Here is a 16,909-nt window from a genome sequence, read left to right on the forward strand (position 1 = left end):
AACAGAATACTGCTACCTTGTTCTCTTAGAGTATTCAGAAACTTTTCAAAGTGCCTTCATTGGCCCACTACTTTACCAAACATGATGCTTGGTCTTTCCTAGGGCTATCAGTATAAACCCATCGAAGTCTTACCATCCTTGCTTCTAAGAAACATTCTGATTCACACACAGTCCATGATATATTCATTATTCTTTGCCAACACTATAATTCAAATGCAGTAAATCTTCTGTCTTCCTTTTTCATTAACTAGCATGCACATGAGGCAACTGAAAAAGACCACGGCTTGGATCAGACATACCTTAGTCATCAAAGTGGTATCTTTGCTTTTTGAAATAAGATGGGACTTCAAAAAATCCATGGAAAAAGTCCATTACGTTTCAATTTCTTTTTTCCGTGAACCTTTTGAAGCCCCTTTGTATGCCATTGGTTCTTTGACTTTTGGTTCTACAGATGTTGATTGTTAATACAAGTAGAATGAAAATAGTTCTCTTCTTCATAGAAACCCTCTATTGCCATAAATCACATTATTTTCTTCTCTGATGTGATGAGTCATCCATCTCGCTTGAGAAATTAGAGAGTGAGGGATGCCCAGTGTAATCAAAACAAAACAGCAACTAAGAAAACACCATTTCTTCCTGAGAGTAACAGAAGCCTTACAGTTCAGAAATGTTGGAGCTCTTCTCTCTGGCCTGAAATTCTTTTTGCAGTAGATGTGCTGCTTAAAGAAGGAAGTAGTAGACTCCTCTGTTCTTGTTGTTGTGAAGTGCCGCAAAGTCAGTTCCGGCCCATAGCGACCCTGGTTTCCAAGGAGTGGCTGGAGAGCTTGAACTGCCGACCTTGACTCTTCTGTTGTTGTTGTTGTTATTAAGTGCCATTGAATCGGTTCCGACCCACAGCGACCCTGTATAGGGTTTCCGAGGAGCAGCTGGTGAGCTTGAACCACCAACCTTGCAGTTCAAACAGCTCTGCAGTCTGGCGCATTAACCCACAGCGCCACACCAGGACTCCTGACTCCACTGTAGATACCTCATAATCTTGATAATGTCTGTATTTTGTGATAGTTGTGGACAAAAAGGACAGTGAAGCTAACCGACAAGACAAAGAACAAATTTAAGCATCAGTGGGTTGTGGTTTTTTTTGTGTGGGGGTGGGGCTGGGGAGACAGGTCTAATTTTTATACCTTGTCTCACCCCTCTTATCACAGACACTAGCCCCACCTTACCCCCAATAATTTTGCAAAAATAAAGCAAGATTATTAATACCACAGTTTGGTCACATCTCAGAGGTTTTAAGCAAACTACTTTTGCATTTAAATTTCCTTAAAGTTAAAAAGCTACTTCACTGCTAATTGTCTATCTAAAAGTAGTAATAGTGCTGTGTGAATGTATAGTTAAGATAGACCACTATGCAGTTTCTCACATATAGTGGTTTCTAGCCAAACTCTCCTGTGGCTGACTTCTGTTATATTTCCCTTTCATTAGCAAATAGCTTTCATGCACTTTCTTTTTTTAAATGATTAATTGTGAATTATGTGATATTTTACATGGGAGAACATTAGTTTTACATCCATTCTATCGTATATCGTCTCATTGCCATGGTTACAATCCCCTCCATGCAATCCTTCCCCCGTGCCCCCCAGGTCTTCAGCACACAGTTGCTCTCCGTCTCTGGATCCAGTCTCCAGCTGCTCCATCGCTCCACATCATTATCTCTGTCATGCACTTTCATTAAGTCAGCAAAAATTGCTTAAATGACAAAATGCATGTAACCTAGGTCTCTCCTTGAAATCCCTACCTTTCTATTGGAACATTGATCAATGCTTGATCATGATCATGAAAAGTAGTAGTCTCAGCAATACTGAGTAGATTGCCTTTCATTGTACGCTTACTATATGGCAGCGTCTATGCTGCGTGCTTCATCTATGACTTGATCCTCACAACTACTAACATGCTGCTAGTGCCTTCAGGGACTCAACTTATACTTAATGTTTTTTGTTTTCCTTCTCTTCAAATTGCAAAAATACTGTGTGTCCCTCTCTGGCTGTGCACATATGCCATTGTTATCACAATGGAGTTCAATAAGTTTCAAATAAGGACTCTGCCATGTGACTACCTATGTGCATAGAAATTTGGAACTTATCTTTGTACAGAAAGGATTACTTGACTGTGCTTGCTTCTGGCTGTTAGTTGTGTATTTTACTTGGAATTGTGGATTGTTAGCTTTGATGTTAAAAAACAATCTAATAATGCTAAACCAAAAACTAAACTAAAGTCATGAAGAGAAAAGTGGATTTTGAGTCATAAGTACTTAAAAAGATAAGAACTGCCCTACAGGGTTTCCAAGGTTATAAATCTTTAGGGAAGCAGACTGCCACATATTTCTGCACATGGTTGGTGGATTCAAACTCCTGCCATTTTAGCTAGCAGTCAAGAGTTTACTCACCATACCACCATCAGGAAGTACTTCTAGCTAATGTTACTGTTGCTGCCGTTAAGTGTTGTCGAGTTGGTTCCCACTCATAGCAACCTTGTATAAGGTTTCCTAGGAGCAGCTGGCGGGTTTGAACCGCTGACGTTTTTCAAACCCACCTTGTGGCCCAGTGTTTATCCTACAGTGCCACACCAGTACTCCATGTAATAATGCTAGAAGGCTAAATAAATCATGTCTATACACTATTGATTTTCCAAAGCACCAAGTCCAGAACGATACAATATGAACATGACTTATGTATAGTCATGTTCTAACCTATCTTAAAACTTCTGTACAGTCATGTTCGATCATATTTTAGAAACTGGCAGACAACTGAATCTCAACAGGAACAAGTCCTGAGGCTACATATTAGAATTGTCCATGAAGTTATTAGATCAATGAATAAACTTTTATTGGGTGACTATTAAGTTTCTAGATTGAACATTTGTGGAGAACAGTGAATAAATACCTTGAATGTGGGTGGTGGGGAGGGGATCTACCTTCTGAGGATCTGCATATTAATTTCCTTGGCACAAGATAAAGTTATGATTCTTAAGCTTTGCAAATTATTGACTTGGAGAATCTTCTGCCTGCCCAGTTTTGAGTCATCAGTGGTATTCACTAGGTCTATGACTCTGGTAGCGTAGTGGTTATGAGTCGGGCTGCGAACCTCAAGGTCAGCAGTTCAAAACTACCAGCTGTTCCATGGAAGAAAGATGAGGCTTCCTGCTCCTGTAAAGATTTATAGCCTCGGAAACCCTATGCGGAGTTGCTATCAGTCGGAACCGGACTCCACGGCACACCACCACCACCACCACCACTTACAAGGAGTTCAGAAGCATAATATCTCAACCCCCACCCCTAAGCACTCTGGCTTGGATTCTACAAATGTCATTTTTTAACATATTAAAACATGAGCTAGGAAAACCTATTTCTATAAGAAAAAAATGTATTTACTCTTAAGCAGCCTAGTCCATAGGCAGAGTAGGTAGAAAGAGATAACAATATCTAGAAAACACCTTACGTTGTTGTTATTGTTGTTAAGTGCCATTGAGTCGACTCCGACCCATAGCAACCCTGTATAGGGTTTCCAAGGAGCAGCTGGTGAGCTTGAACCACCAACCCTGCAGTTCAAACAGATTTGCAGTCTGGCGCATTAACCCACAGCGCCACACCAAGACTCCAGAAAACACCGTATTCTGTACATTATATTTAGAAAGATGTTTTCCTCTAATAGTTGGAGTGTTTGCCATTCAGACTATTTAATTGTTGTCAGAAGAATTCAAGAGATCAAAATGGAAAAAAAGTATCAAGACACAAGGACCCATTATATATAAACATTCTAAAAAAAAAAGGTCTTTATTTTGTTTTATCATGTGAGCATTTTCCTTTTTTGAGTCTTTAATTTAAAAACATGTATTTATATGAGATCTCTTATAAGACAGAACTTCCCTAGATTGCATCTCAATGTAAAGAAAACAAAAATCATCACCAATGGACCAATAAAAAACATTCTTATCAAGAGAGAGAAAATTGAAGTTGTCAAGGACTTCATTCTTGGATCAACCATCAATACTCATGGAAGCAGTAGTCAAGAAATCAAATGACGTATTGCATTAGGCAAATCTGCTGCAGAAGACCTTTGTAAAATGTTGAAGAGCAAAGATGTCAGCTTGAGGACTAAGGTGTGCCTGACCCAAGCCATGGTGCTTTCCATACCACCTAATAACAACAACAACAACAACCCATAGGTGGACTTTTGATGTTAAATGCTATCTAATCAGTTTAGATTCATAGTGACCTTCTATAGGGTTTCCTAGGAGCCTCTGGTGAGTTTGAAGCTCCAACCTTGCAGTTCAAACTGAACTTATAATTGAGTGCTTATCCTGTAAGGCCATACTAGGACTCCATAGCTGAGATTTATACTCCTATTTAGAAAGGCCTTAAGGTCAGCAGTTCGAAACTACCAGCCGCTCCGCGGGAGAAAGATGAGGCTTTCTATTCCCGTAAAGATTTACACCCTCGGAAACCCTGTACAGGGTCGCTATGGGTCAGAACCGACTCGATGGCACTTAACAACAACAACAACATTTAGAAAGGATTTGACAAATGCCTAAAAATGTGGCTATAATCCACCTCTAGGTTGCTCCTCGGAAACCCTATAAACCTTGTACAGGGTCGCTATGGGTCGGAACCAACTCAACGGCACTTAACAGCAACAAGTCGAGTGTAGCACTATCTCCTATTAGGAGTCTGTTTATTCTTCTTTTGACATTGCTTAAAACAGTTTCAAACAAGAAGTTAAAAGAACTTCAGAGTCTGTGACACATTTCTGATGATATCAAATGACTTTGTGTAAAAAGATTCTGTTTGATGGTCAAGTTGATACAGCAAACTGAGAGTCTGTTAGTTCCATCTTGTGAATTAGGATGAGCCAGGCAGGCATGATGATTTTTGGTCACAAAAAAGTAATCATGGCTTGAAAGGTTTTATGTTCTGTTTTGTTTTTCTTATGTGAGTCAGACAATTTTCCCTGAAGGAAAATTCTGAAAGCAAGGTTTAGAAAATGTTTTGGACTGCCGCTATGCTAATATAAGTGCTCAACATTCCAAGGAGGGAGCTTTGATAGAAAAAAACTCACATGCCAATTATGGTACATTTGTATAAAATTAGTCTTGCGTTCTGGGAGGGAATTCTGAAGAATGTTTTGGGCTGTGTTGTTGTTGTTATGTGCTGTGGAGTTGGTTCTGACTCACAGCGACCCTGTACAAGGTTTCCGAGGCTGTAAATCTTTACAGGAGCAGAAAGCCTCACCTTTTCCCATGGAACAGCTGGTAGTTTCGAACTGCTGACCTTGCGGGTTCACAGCTGTGCCTCTACTGAAATTGTTGTTGTTGTAAAGTGCCATTGAGTCAATTCCAACCCATAGTGACCCTGTATAGGATTTCCAAGGAGCTGCTGGTGAGCTTGAACCACCGACCTTGCAGTTCAAACAGCTTTGCAGTCTGGCGCATTAACCCACAGCGCCACAACAGGACTTAAGTGTCCAATATTTCAGGAAAACCAAAAGACACATTTCATGTGAATGTATACATTTTAATACCTTTGTACAAAATACCAGTTGTAATTTAGAAACATTTTTTCTGTCAGTAAAAGAGCTTGAAACTGTAGTTAGTTGTTATTTTTCAAATGTTTCAGGGGCTCTGTGACTTTGCAAATTAAAGAATGAGTCATTTCCTAACTACTGAGCACAAGTGTGCAATAAGAGAACTTGGGATGCAATAATGATAAAATTACACTTTTTACTTATTATCTGTTCCCTTTTTCATGTGCGTCTGTGCTACACACAATAATTGAATTGACTTTGGAAAACATTTTTCCTAAATTATGCTTTATGATTTTTGCCATCTTCCATGCAATCACTCTTGAAGCTGAGGTATGTCTAAAAAATTGTTTTATTCAAACAATGTATAAATTCATGGAAATAATAAAGGGAGAAGCATTTTTCCATTCTAAAATGGTATATTCAGAAGTAAAATTTTATGTGATAGTTGACTGAGGAGAAGTTTCTATAGCAGCAGATGTTCCAGTATTCCTGTCTACATTGATATTGTCAGATATGCACAGCCTATTTGAGTCCTGAATTTAAGGATATTTGAGCTACATCAGTTCCATCCCCTTAAACACTGAAGTGGCTGGGACTGACTCTTCCCCTCCCCCCTCCCACAACCTGTTGCCATCTAGTTGTTGTTGTTAAGTGCTGTCAAGATGACTCCGACCCATAGTGACCCTATATAGGGTTTCCAAGGAGCAGCTGGTGAGCTTGAACCACCAACCTTGCAGTTCAAATGGCTTTGCAGTCTGATGCATTAGCCCACAGTGCCACACCAGTTTTCCATTAATAGACTTTTATTTCCATGGCACTTGAATATACAGAAATTACCATAGTGGGCTCTTGGTGTGTGGGGGTTTAGTTGAGCTTCATTTTGCTTTGTCAGAACCTTGTGGTTAGAGCAACTGAACATTCTGACTTGCCCAGAACAGTACTGGCTTTTGACTACTGTTCTGGCTTAATTATTATTTTTTATCATTTTCAGAACTGTGTGAGTTTAGATGATAATAAGGGGGAAAAATGATAAGCAAAATTTAAGATCATAAAAAAGACCAGAATTACTGGTTTGATAGAGTCTGGTAGGACCTCCAAAACTGTGGCTCTTAGACACCTTTCAAGTCTGGAACTGAATGCACCACTAGGGAGTCACTATTAACCAAATGACAGACAGGCCTGTAATTATAGACAACAGTAACTCCAGGAAAGAACATACTCCTCAGTCTCATCAACCAGACCAGACCAAAAGGGCAATGTTCGTTCCCAAACAAATCTCAGAAGGCAGGAAGGGGTAGGGAAGAAGGAGGAATGGAAATAGGGAACCCAGGAAGTTGTTGTTGCTGTGGTGTCTAGTCGGTTCCCATGCATAGTGACCCTGCATAGGGTTTCTGAGGAGCAGCTGGTGACCTTGAACTGCAGACCTTGCGATTCAAACTGACTGCAGTCCAGTTCATTAACCCACAGCGCCACACCAGGGGATTGCAACCAATGTCACTAAGCAAAAAGTATATAAATTGTTGAATGGCAAACCAATTTGCTTGGTAACCTTTCACCCAAATTACAATTGAAAAAAAAAAAAAAAATCCTGTGTAAGGTTCATGTCCACACAGTACTATGGGTCTTCAAACTTGGATCCCAGCCACATGCCTAATTCCTTCTTGTTTCCTTTCCTTCCAGACTCCTAAAGCAGTTAGCTCAACACATCTAAAAGTCAGTCAGGATTGCCACTAAGGGTAGTTTTTACCATTACAGTTTGTGCAGTATTGTCCTCAGATCTTAACACTGGCATGCTATAGTGTCTCCAAAGAGTGCAGCGTCATTCTTAACAAAACCTTGGGAGGTTGTGGGTGATGGAGACAATTAAAAGGGAAACCCTAAGGCTAGGTTAGGAGTCCTGGTGTGGCATTGTGGGATAAAGCACTGGACCACATGGTCAGTTTGAACCACAAGATTGGTGGTTCAAATTTATCAGCCACTCTTCAGCAACAGTAAAGGCATCAGTGGTTCAGTGGCCAAATTTCCATCTCCCATGTAGGGAAAGTTGGTTCCGTTCCAGCCAAAGTCCGTCACTCTCAGCTACCACCATCTGCTGCTGGAGGCTTGTGTGTTGTCGTGATGCTGAGTGAGTTTCACTAACAAAGGTCTGATGATCTACTTCTGAAGATTAGCCAATGAAAAACAATTAGATCACAATGGTCTGACTCAAAAATAATCTTGGGTATGGTGCTGAACTCTTTATGTATGGGCTTGCCATGAGGTCAGGGATAACTCTATGGCATCTGACAAGAAGGCTAAGTTACCATCTATAGCTATCTGTCTGTCTACCTACTTTTCTCCCCCCGAAAAATACCCAAAGTGAGGTCTAGATTAGATCATATTCTTGCTTTTTATCTCTTCCTCCACAGTATCAACTACACCTAGTGCTATACTTTAAATGGAATCATGTGAAAATGTATACCTTGTAATGTTTTGGGGCAAAGAAAGAAGATGTTAATAAAAAGGCAAAATAAATTCATCTTAAAGGTAGATGGAGATTTGTTTAGCAGTTCTGTTTCTTCCCCTTGAAGACAGTGGATGAGTCAGTATGCTGGCTGCTTGAAGGGCTGGGAGAAAACATGGATAAAGGATTGGCCTAGGGATTTGGGATCCTGAGGTCAAGTACAGATGTGTGAGAAGCTCTTGCCAGCATTAAAAGTAGCCCTTTTTAATCTGCCCTTGTTCTATTCATTTGTAGTGGTTATTCCTTTCCAATTTGCCACTAGATTTTAGACACATACACACATACACATTCTTATGTATATGTTACTGGGTACATACGAGGGGACTTGAAAAGTTTATAGAAATATTCCATTATCATTTAGTTCTGTTTTCCACTGACTTTGTGAAGCCCTTCAAAGACACAAAGCACTGGTGCGGCTCCTAATGACAAGCCCAGCAGTATAACCCTACCAGCCTATCTGTGGGAGAAAGTCAACACTGTCTGCTCCTGTTAAATTTAGTCTTGGAAAGCCTATATAGGGTCACTATGAGTGAGAACTAGCTTGATGGCAGTAGGTTTGGTTTAATATATGTGTGTGTGTGTGTGTGTATATACACAGTATTTTGGGTGGAAATTTAACATTCATAAATATAAGTAAACAAATTGGTCAACTACAGAACTGTTGGCACAATATGTGGTTAATTTACACACAGACTTCATACTCAATGGACAGTATGAACATTCCGGAACACTGAATTGTGCTCCATGAGGAATCTGTACCCGGACCAAGAGGCAGTTGTTCGATCAGAACATGGGAACACTGAATGGTTTAAAATTAAGAAAGGTGTGCGACAGGGCTGTATTCCTTCACCATACTTATTCAACCTTTATGCTGAGCAAATAATCCAAGAAGCTGGGTTATAGGAAGAAAAATGTGGCATCAGGATTGGAGGAAGACTCATTAACAATCTGTGGCATGCAGAAGATACAACCTTGCATGCTGAAAGTGAAGAGGACTTAAAATACTTACTGATAAAGATCAAAGACCACAGCCTTCGGTATGAATTACATCTCAAAGTAAAGAAAACAAAAATCCTCACCACTAGACCAATAAACAACATTCTTATCAATTGAGAAAAGACTGAAGTTGTCAAGGACTTCATTCTTCTTGGATCAACCATCAATACTCATGGAAGCAGCAGTCAAGAAATCAAATGACGTATTGCATTAGACAAATCTGCTGCACAAGACCTTATTAACGTGTTGAAGAGCAAAGACGTCAGTTTGAGGACTAAGGTGTGCCTGACCCAAGCTGTGGTATTTTCAATAACCTCATATGCATGCAAAAGCTGGACAGTGAATAAGGAAGACTGTAGAAGATTTGATGCATTTAAGTTATGGTGTTGGAGGAGAATATTGAAAGTACCATGGGCTGCCAAAAGAACCAACAGATCTGGGTTGGAAGAAGTGCAGCTAGAGTGCTCCTTGGAGGCCAGGATGCCCAAACTTCATCTCTCATACTTTGGCTATATTGTCAGGAGGGACCAGTTGCTGGAGAAGGATATCACATTTGGTAAGGTGAAGGAGTCAGAGAAAAAGAGGAAGATCCCCAGCGAGATGGCTTGGCAAAGTGGCAGCATCAATGAGCTCAAGCATGGCTATAATTGTGAGGTTGGCCCAGGACTGGGCAGTGTTTCGTTCTGTTGTGCATAGATAGGATCACTGTGAGTAGGTACCGACTGGATGGCACATAACAACAAACAAACAAAAGCATAATTTTGTTTTCCTTGCCTTGTTGCTTTTACTAGAGAGGGAATATGAATTCACAGTAATTATCTATTGTGATAAAGTATAATAAATACTTATTTGCTATTCCTTTTTAACAAGGTAAAGTGCTCTGGAAAATAAGACACGTAGATAAAGATGCGAATGGAGCATTTCTGTATTCATTGGTCTTAAAATGCATTTAGAATTCAGCTTCCAGGCAAAAGTATGTACCGATACCCAAATAGACTAAAAATACTACCCCAGTATAATAAAATGCTACAATTTGGAAGGTAGGGCAGATTGAATTTATTAGAGAATTATTCAGCTGTGCTTTAAAAAATATATATACACTTTTATAGATGTGAAGTACCCTGGATTGCCTTGCCAAAGGGAGGACTGGCCAGGAAAGCTTTTATGAATGCAGTGAAACTGACAACATAGTTTGTATGTGAGTTTGTACTAAATTATTAACATTTTAGGGTAAATATGGAGTGAGGATATCATTGATGTCAGATGGATTTTGGCTGAAAGATGCTTATTTGTGTTTCATTAACTATGTAAAGGCATTTGATTGTGTGGATCATACAATCTATAGATAGCATTGCAATGAAAGGGAATTCCAGAACCTAACTGTGCCAAGAGCAACCTGTACATAAACTAAGAGAGGCAGTAGTTCAAGTATTAAAAGGGGATACTGAATGGTTTTAAATCAGGAAAGATGTGTGTCAGGGTTGTATTCTTTCATTATACTTGTTTAGTGTGTATGCTGAGCACATAATCCCAGAAGCTGGATGACATGAAGAATGTGGCATCAGGATTAGAGGGAGGCTCATTAACAACCTGCAATATGCAGATGACACAATTTTGCATGCTAAAAGTGAAGAGGATTTGAAGCACTTATAGAATCACTTATGGATGAAGATCAAAGACTAACAGTGTTCAGTGTGGATTACACCTCAGCAGAAAGAAAACAAAAATTCTCACACTTGGACCAATAAACAAATTCATCATAAATGGAGAAAAGATAAATGTTGTCAAGGATTTCATTTTACCTGGAACCACCAAGAAAAAAAGCAATCAAGAATCTAAATGACGTATTGCATTGGACAACTCTGCTGCAAAAGGCCTCTTTAAAGTGTTAAAGAGCAGAGATGTGACTTTGAGGACTAAGGTGCCGCTGATCCAAGTCAGGGTGTTTTCAATTGCCTTATATGCATGTGGAAGCTGGAAAACGAATAAGGAAGACCAGAGAAGAACGTATGCATTTGAACTGTGGTATTGGTGAAGAATATTGAAATTACCACGATTATCAGAAGATCCAGATCTCTCTTGGAAGAAGTATATAGCTAGAATGCTGCTTAGAAATGAGAATGGCAAAACTTCATCTCACATATTTTGGACATGTTGTCAGGAGGGACTAGTTTCTCGACAAGGACAATATGCTTGGTAAGATAGAAGGTCAGTGAAAGAGAGGAAACCCCCCCCCCCAACAAGATGGGTTGGCACAGTGCCTGCAACAATGGGCTGAAGCATAGCAATGATCGTAAAGATGGCCCAGGACTAGACAGTGTCTAGTTCTGTTGTATGTAAGGTCGCTATTAGTTGGTACCAGCTCAACTGCACCTAGTAACACCATGTCTGTTTTCAATCACATAGGAACAATTAGATAATACAGGAGCCATGATGACACAGAAGTCATTTTCTTATCAAAATTATATTTTGGGCTTTGTTGCTGTTGTTAAATGCTGTGGAGTTAGTTCCAACTCATAGCGACCCTGTAAAGGATTTCTGAGGAGTGGGAGTGGTTTGTCAGTTTGAACCGTTGACCTCGGTGTTCAAAGCGACTTTATGGTTTGGTGCATTATTCTGCAGTCCCAAACCAGGAAGTTTGAACTAGTTTGTGTTAAAATTCCTATTATTAGAAACTATATTTAAGAGCCTATCAGAATTGATGATTTCCACAGGTAGATGTATCTCAGCTGTGTCTTGTCACCGTTGGACTGTTAGGAACTTAGTTTCATTGTATTTTACATTCTTTGTAATTGGTATTTCTATTTTATATAATGTAAGTACCAGACAATGCTAAAAACAAAAGGTTCACGCATTTTGAAATGTGTACTTTTTTTTCTTTTATCAGGGCTACCAAGGTATGGTAGATGGAGGTGCTAATATTGTTGAAGCCTCGTGGGAAAGTGTCTCGAGCATTCTACAGATGGTATGTCTATGATTTCATACTATTTCTTTCTCTGAGTCAGTGAGTAACTTTGCTAGTTTGAAACCTCACATATGTATGCTTCAGTAATACTGAAAACAGATTAATGTGCGGAATGCCATTATTCTAGACTATTTGCACAGAAAGAGAGCACCCTTAACTCAACATTTAATTAAAAGGGGGAAAAAAAAATCACAACTTTAAACCTTACATGATATAAATTCTATAATTATCCTTGCAATAAAAAGTTACTTCTGACTGTTTTTTTTTTTTTTTTCCAGATCAGAGTAGTGTTAAGGCTGCTACTATTGGTGCTCTTTGTTCAGTTGCAATATCTGTGCCCTGTGGGAGGTTTGCAAGTGACATTTAATAAGTATACTAAAGCCTGGGAATGACATGACAATACATTTCAAGGCTGTGGGTTTATTAGGAACACAGCATCTCTTATATGGACTGGATCGTACAGGCTAACTTCCTCAGTATACACAAAAATGGGGTAATTATTCCTTTAAGCAAAATAGTTGCTTATTTTCAATTTACAAGAAACCTGCCAAAGCATTCTATGTGCCTAATACACTCCCAGAACACTTTAGATTAGTTGTTGTTGTGGTGGTTAAGTGCCGTTGAGTCAATTCCGACCCATAGCGACCCTGAACAGGGTTTCTGAGGCTGTAAGTCTTTACGGGAGTAGAAAGCCTCATCTTTCTCCCGTGTAGCAGCTGGTAGTTTTGAACTGCTGACCTTGTGGTTTGCAGCCCAATTCGTAACCACTACACTACCAGAGCTCCCAAATCAGAGATTTATGTGGAAATAATAGTTTTCATGAAAAAGCTCTTATGCTTCTGGTTTAATCCTTTTCAATATATGTCTTAATCTTTGACTTATTTTAAGTACTTTTAAATAGAAAGGAACCAAATTGCTACATTCATTGCGAAGATGCTTGTTATTATTATTATTATTTTAAGTGCTTTGGAGTCATTTCCAATTCATAGCGACCCTGCCTGCAGTTTCCAAGGAGCAGCTGGTGGATTTCAATGGCTGACCTTGTGGTTTGCAGCCCGGTGCTGGGCCTGTTTTAATGTGGTCACAGCATTTGAAGTTGGCTCTTGGATTTCTTTTGCTCTGCTATCCTTACACTTCTCCTCATTCACTTCTAAATAGGGGTTGAAGGGAATTTTAACATCCATTAATCATTAGGTCAAGAAATACATATTTTTAAAATCGGGCAATATTTTTTCAATTTCAGAGAGTAAAGCTGTATCTGAAAATAATTTTTCTTTTCTGCTGTTTTAATTAGGGGGTTCTGGTGTGCCCTGTAGAGTATGCACTGGATTGGTAATCACAGAATCAGGGTTCAGACCCACCAGCCATGCCTAGGAAACCCCTATACGGAGTTGCTGTTAGTTGGAATCCACATTGTAAAAGATCCCTGGGTGTTGCACATGGTTTGTGCTCACCTGCAAGTTGATATATTTTCCGTTTGAATCCACCTTGTGACCCTGTAGAAGAAGGTCTGGCAGCTGGTTTTTGTAAAGATTGTCGCCCAGGAAGCCTGTGGAGCAGTTTTGTTCATGTAGTCTCCATGAGTCGGAATCTACTTGAAGGCGACTGGCTTGGGTATTATAATTGTGACAGGAAATATACCAGTGGCCTAAGGGTCTGTTTGGGGAAAGCGCCTACTTCTTTGTAGATTCCTTATTCATGATTTTATTCCCCAGACTTCTGCCCATGTTATGTATTCAATTTTGATATTTAAGAGCTGATGACTTACTTCACTTCAGGTTGACATTAATCACATGACCCTCCAATGACTGCTCCTCAAATCAAAGCTCCAAGACAAAGCTTATCTCTGTCTTACCCCAGCACTTTCTACTCTATGGTCACCTTTGCTGGACAAAGTTATAATTTATCACAGTCATATTTACTACTACTACCATGCACATAGGGTCACGTTTAGTCATGTATGAGTGACAAAATTGTGCTGATTAAATTTTAGTTTATACATGTAACATCTTTTATTGCTTTGACTGGTTCAATGTTGGTAATTTTGATGTAAAAATACATTGTTTTCTGATTTGAAATCAATATTCATAAATCAATATTGCTGTTGTTAAGTGCTGTCGGGTCAGTTCCCTCTAATAGTGATGCTGTACAGTGTTTCCAAGGAATGCCTGCTGGGTTTGAACTTCTGGCCTTGAGGTTAGTAGTATAGTGCTTATAGGGAACGCCTAATCAATATTAATAAATGTGTGCCATAGGATAAGCACTCAACCTCAGAGTCAGTTTGAACCACAAGATCGGTGATTAAAAAACTACGCAGAAAAAAATCCTATACAAGGTCGCTGTGAATATGAACCGACAGCAGTAAACAACAACATACTATTTGTATATTTGCAAACAGATACTAAAAGCCATGGTGGTATAGTGGTTGTTTGGCTACTAACCAAAGAGTTGGTGGTTTGAACCTGCCAACCACTCTTTGGAAGAAAGATATTACCCTCTGTTTCTGTAATAGTGACAGTTTTGGAAACCCGATGAGACAGCTCGACTCTGTCCTATAGGGTTGCTGTGAGTCAGAGTAGACTGCATGGCCACGGAAGGGAGTCAGATGCAGTCGCATAAATGATATAAACAAAGATTTTTCTGGTTGAGTCTCAACAGAAAGAACCCTGGAGGTACAAGTGGTTTATGATTAGCTGCTAATCTAAAGATTGGTGGTTCAAACCCATCCAGAGGCTCTGCAGAAGAAAACTGGCAGTCAGCTTCTGTAAAGATTACAGCCAAGAAAACACTGTGGAGCCGTTTTGCTCTGAACCACTGTGAGTCACCATGAGTCAGAACTGTCTGCCGGTTTATCCGTCAAGAGAGAGGCTCGTCTCCAACACTAGTTAAAAGGCCTGAGTACAAACCCCAGATCTATGAATGTATTTATAACTTATTTAAAGGAATCCTGTGTTTTTCTTAAATAATTATTTTTGAAAAGCTAAGTGTGAAAAATTACAATTTCTCTCTTCTGGATGTTTAGACTGTCAAATTTAAGTTTGCCTAAGATTGACCCTTTTAAGAAGAGTGGTAAGGGGATGCAGTACTTGAAGACATTTATTTGACTCACAGTTGCTATTCATTTTGTCTGAAAATGCAGCAAGGTCTGGCCAGTAGAGAAGGAGACCTAGGTGTGCAGTGGTTTAGCTAACCAAAATATTGGTGGTTCAAAGCCACCCTGAGGCTTTGCAGGAGACAAGGCCTGGCAGGCTGCTCCCTGGAAGATCGCAGGCAAGGAAACCCTATGGGGCAGTTGGATTCTGTGACATAGGGTTGCTCTGAGCCGGAATCGACTTGATGGCACATAAGAGGAACAGCAGCATGACATAGGATGGCTTGCTGGGCAGGTTGCAAAGGGTCCTGATCAGTGGAGGAACTAGTCTTTTGCCTCAGTGCTTGTAGGGTAAAGTTCACCTACTGCTGGCACAGTTTCACCAGCGGCTTTTTGGATTGCTTTTGCAATTTTACAAAGTCGTTACTCTGTGTATTTAGCTAAGGATGACTATCGGTTTGTGTTTTTATATTCTGTTTCACCACCACTGAGTATACTGTATGATTCAGTAGGGACTAAAATCTATAGGATTCGGTATGGTACTAAAAATGGGAAAACCACAAGCTTTTACATTTGACGAGACTACCAGCTGTTCTGTGGGAGGAAGATGAGGCTTTCTGCTCCCGTAAAGATTTACAGCCTCGGAAACGCTGTGCAGGGTCACTATGAGTCGGAACCGACTCCACGACAGTAACCATCAACAATGCAAAGGAGTAAAATGCAGAAAACCTAATTTTGAAAGCCCTGTGTTTATAGGTCGCCACTGGCAGGTGCCAATCTGTCTAGCTTTCTGTCTTAGTTGCAAGGAGATAAATAAACATAATCTTATTTCTTTTCTAGGGAGGGACAATCATCGGCAGTGCCCGTTGCCAATCATTTCGTACTCGGGAAGGCCGTTTAAAAGCTGCTTGCAACTTGATTCATCTGGGAATTACGAATCTCTGTGTAATTGGTGGGGATGGAAGCTTAACAGGGGCCAATATCTTCCGGAAGGAATGGAGCGGGCTGCTGGAAGAGCTGGCCAAGTCTGGTACATTTCTGCTTAACTGGGGGTGTTCAAATACATTTTCTGTTTCATTTTCTCATGGATTTCCCTTACATTCAGAGAGCTTTTGAATGTGTACATTTTGTTCTTTTACGCATAGCAGAAGGCTTTGTGGTGCTTGTCATCACCACAGATCTTACAGTTCACCACCTCAAGACTCAAATTTATGCCTCAAATAATGACAGCAATGCGAATAAGAACATGCATTTAACCTTAAAATGTATCAGACGCTCTTTTAGCCCTTTACATAGACCATTTTATGTAACCCACATAGCAGCTCTCTGAGATGGCTTGTTAGTTATTTATTCCTATTTTACAGATGGGGAATCAGAAGTTCTAGCTGAAGTCATACGGCAATTAAGTGGTGAGCCTAGAGAGGATTCGCAAGGGCAGATGGACTCCAGAGTCTCCACTTTTAGTCCTTGTACTAAATTTAACATGTGCAGAACTAATTTATATAATAACTGAATGTCAGACTTTTAAAACGATTTAGGAAAGGACTTCTGAGAATCCTATGTACACCATTGTTTTCAGTCTTTTGAGGTTGCTGTTACATAAAGTTAATATAAAAGACAACCCAGAAAATTATCCCGTTTGCACCAACAGTAAATTTAGGAACAACTGAGACTTGGAATGAAACAGTTGAGCCCCAATCTTTTAAAAAGATGCTTAAGGGAATGGAGAATGACTGTCGTATCGTAGCCCACACGGGCTTAACAGTATTTTCTTGGCC

The 16,909-nt window shown here is 39.8% G+C and overlaps 1 protein-coding gene across 1 annotated transcript in view; it reads left to right on the forward strand.

Annotated features, from left to right (window-relative positions):
- The window catches only part of PFKP (phosphofructokinase, platelet), a 120,565-nt gene that overhangs the window by 4,983 nt on the left and 98,673 nt on the right, over positions 1–16,909 (forward strand). The window contains exons 2-3 of the mRNA XM_006874742.1: positions 11,963–12,040; positions 15,972–16,161. Of these exons, the coding sequence (XP_006874804.1) occupies positions 11,963–12,040; positions 15,972–16,161 (268 nt within the window). The remainder of the gene's footprint in view (positions 1–11,962; positions 12,041–15,971; positions 16,162–16,909) is intronic.

The sequence above is a fragment of the Chrysochloris asiatica genome, unplaced genomic scaffold (genome assembly GCF_000296735.1).
Source record: "Chrysochloris asiatica unplaced genomic scaffold, ChrAsi1.0 scaffold00297, whole genome shotgun sequence".
In the NCBI taxonomy this organism is placed as follows: domain Eukaryota; kingdom Metazoa; phylum Chordata; class Mammalia; order Afrosoricida; family Chrysochloridae; genus Chrysochloris; species Chrysochloris asiatica.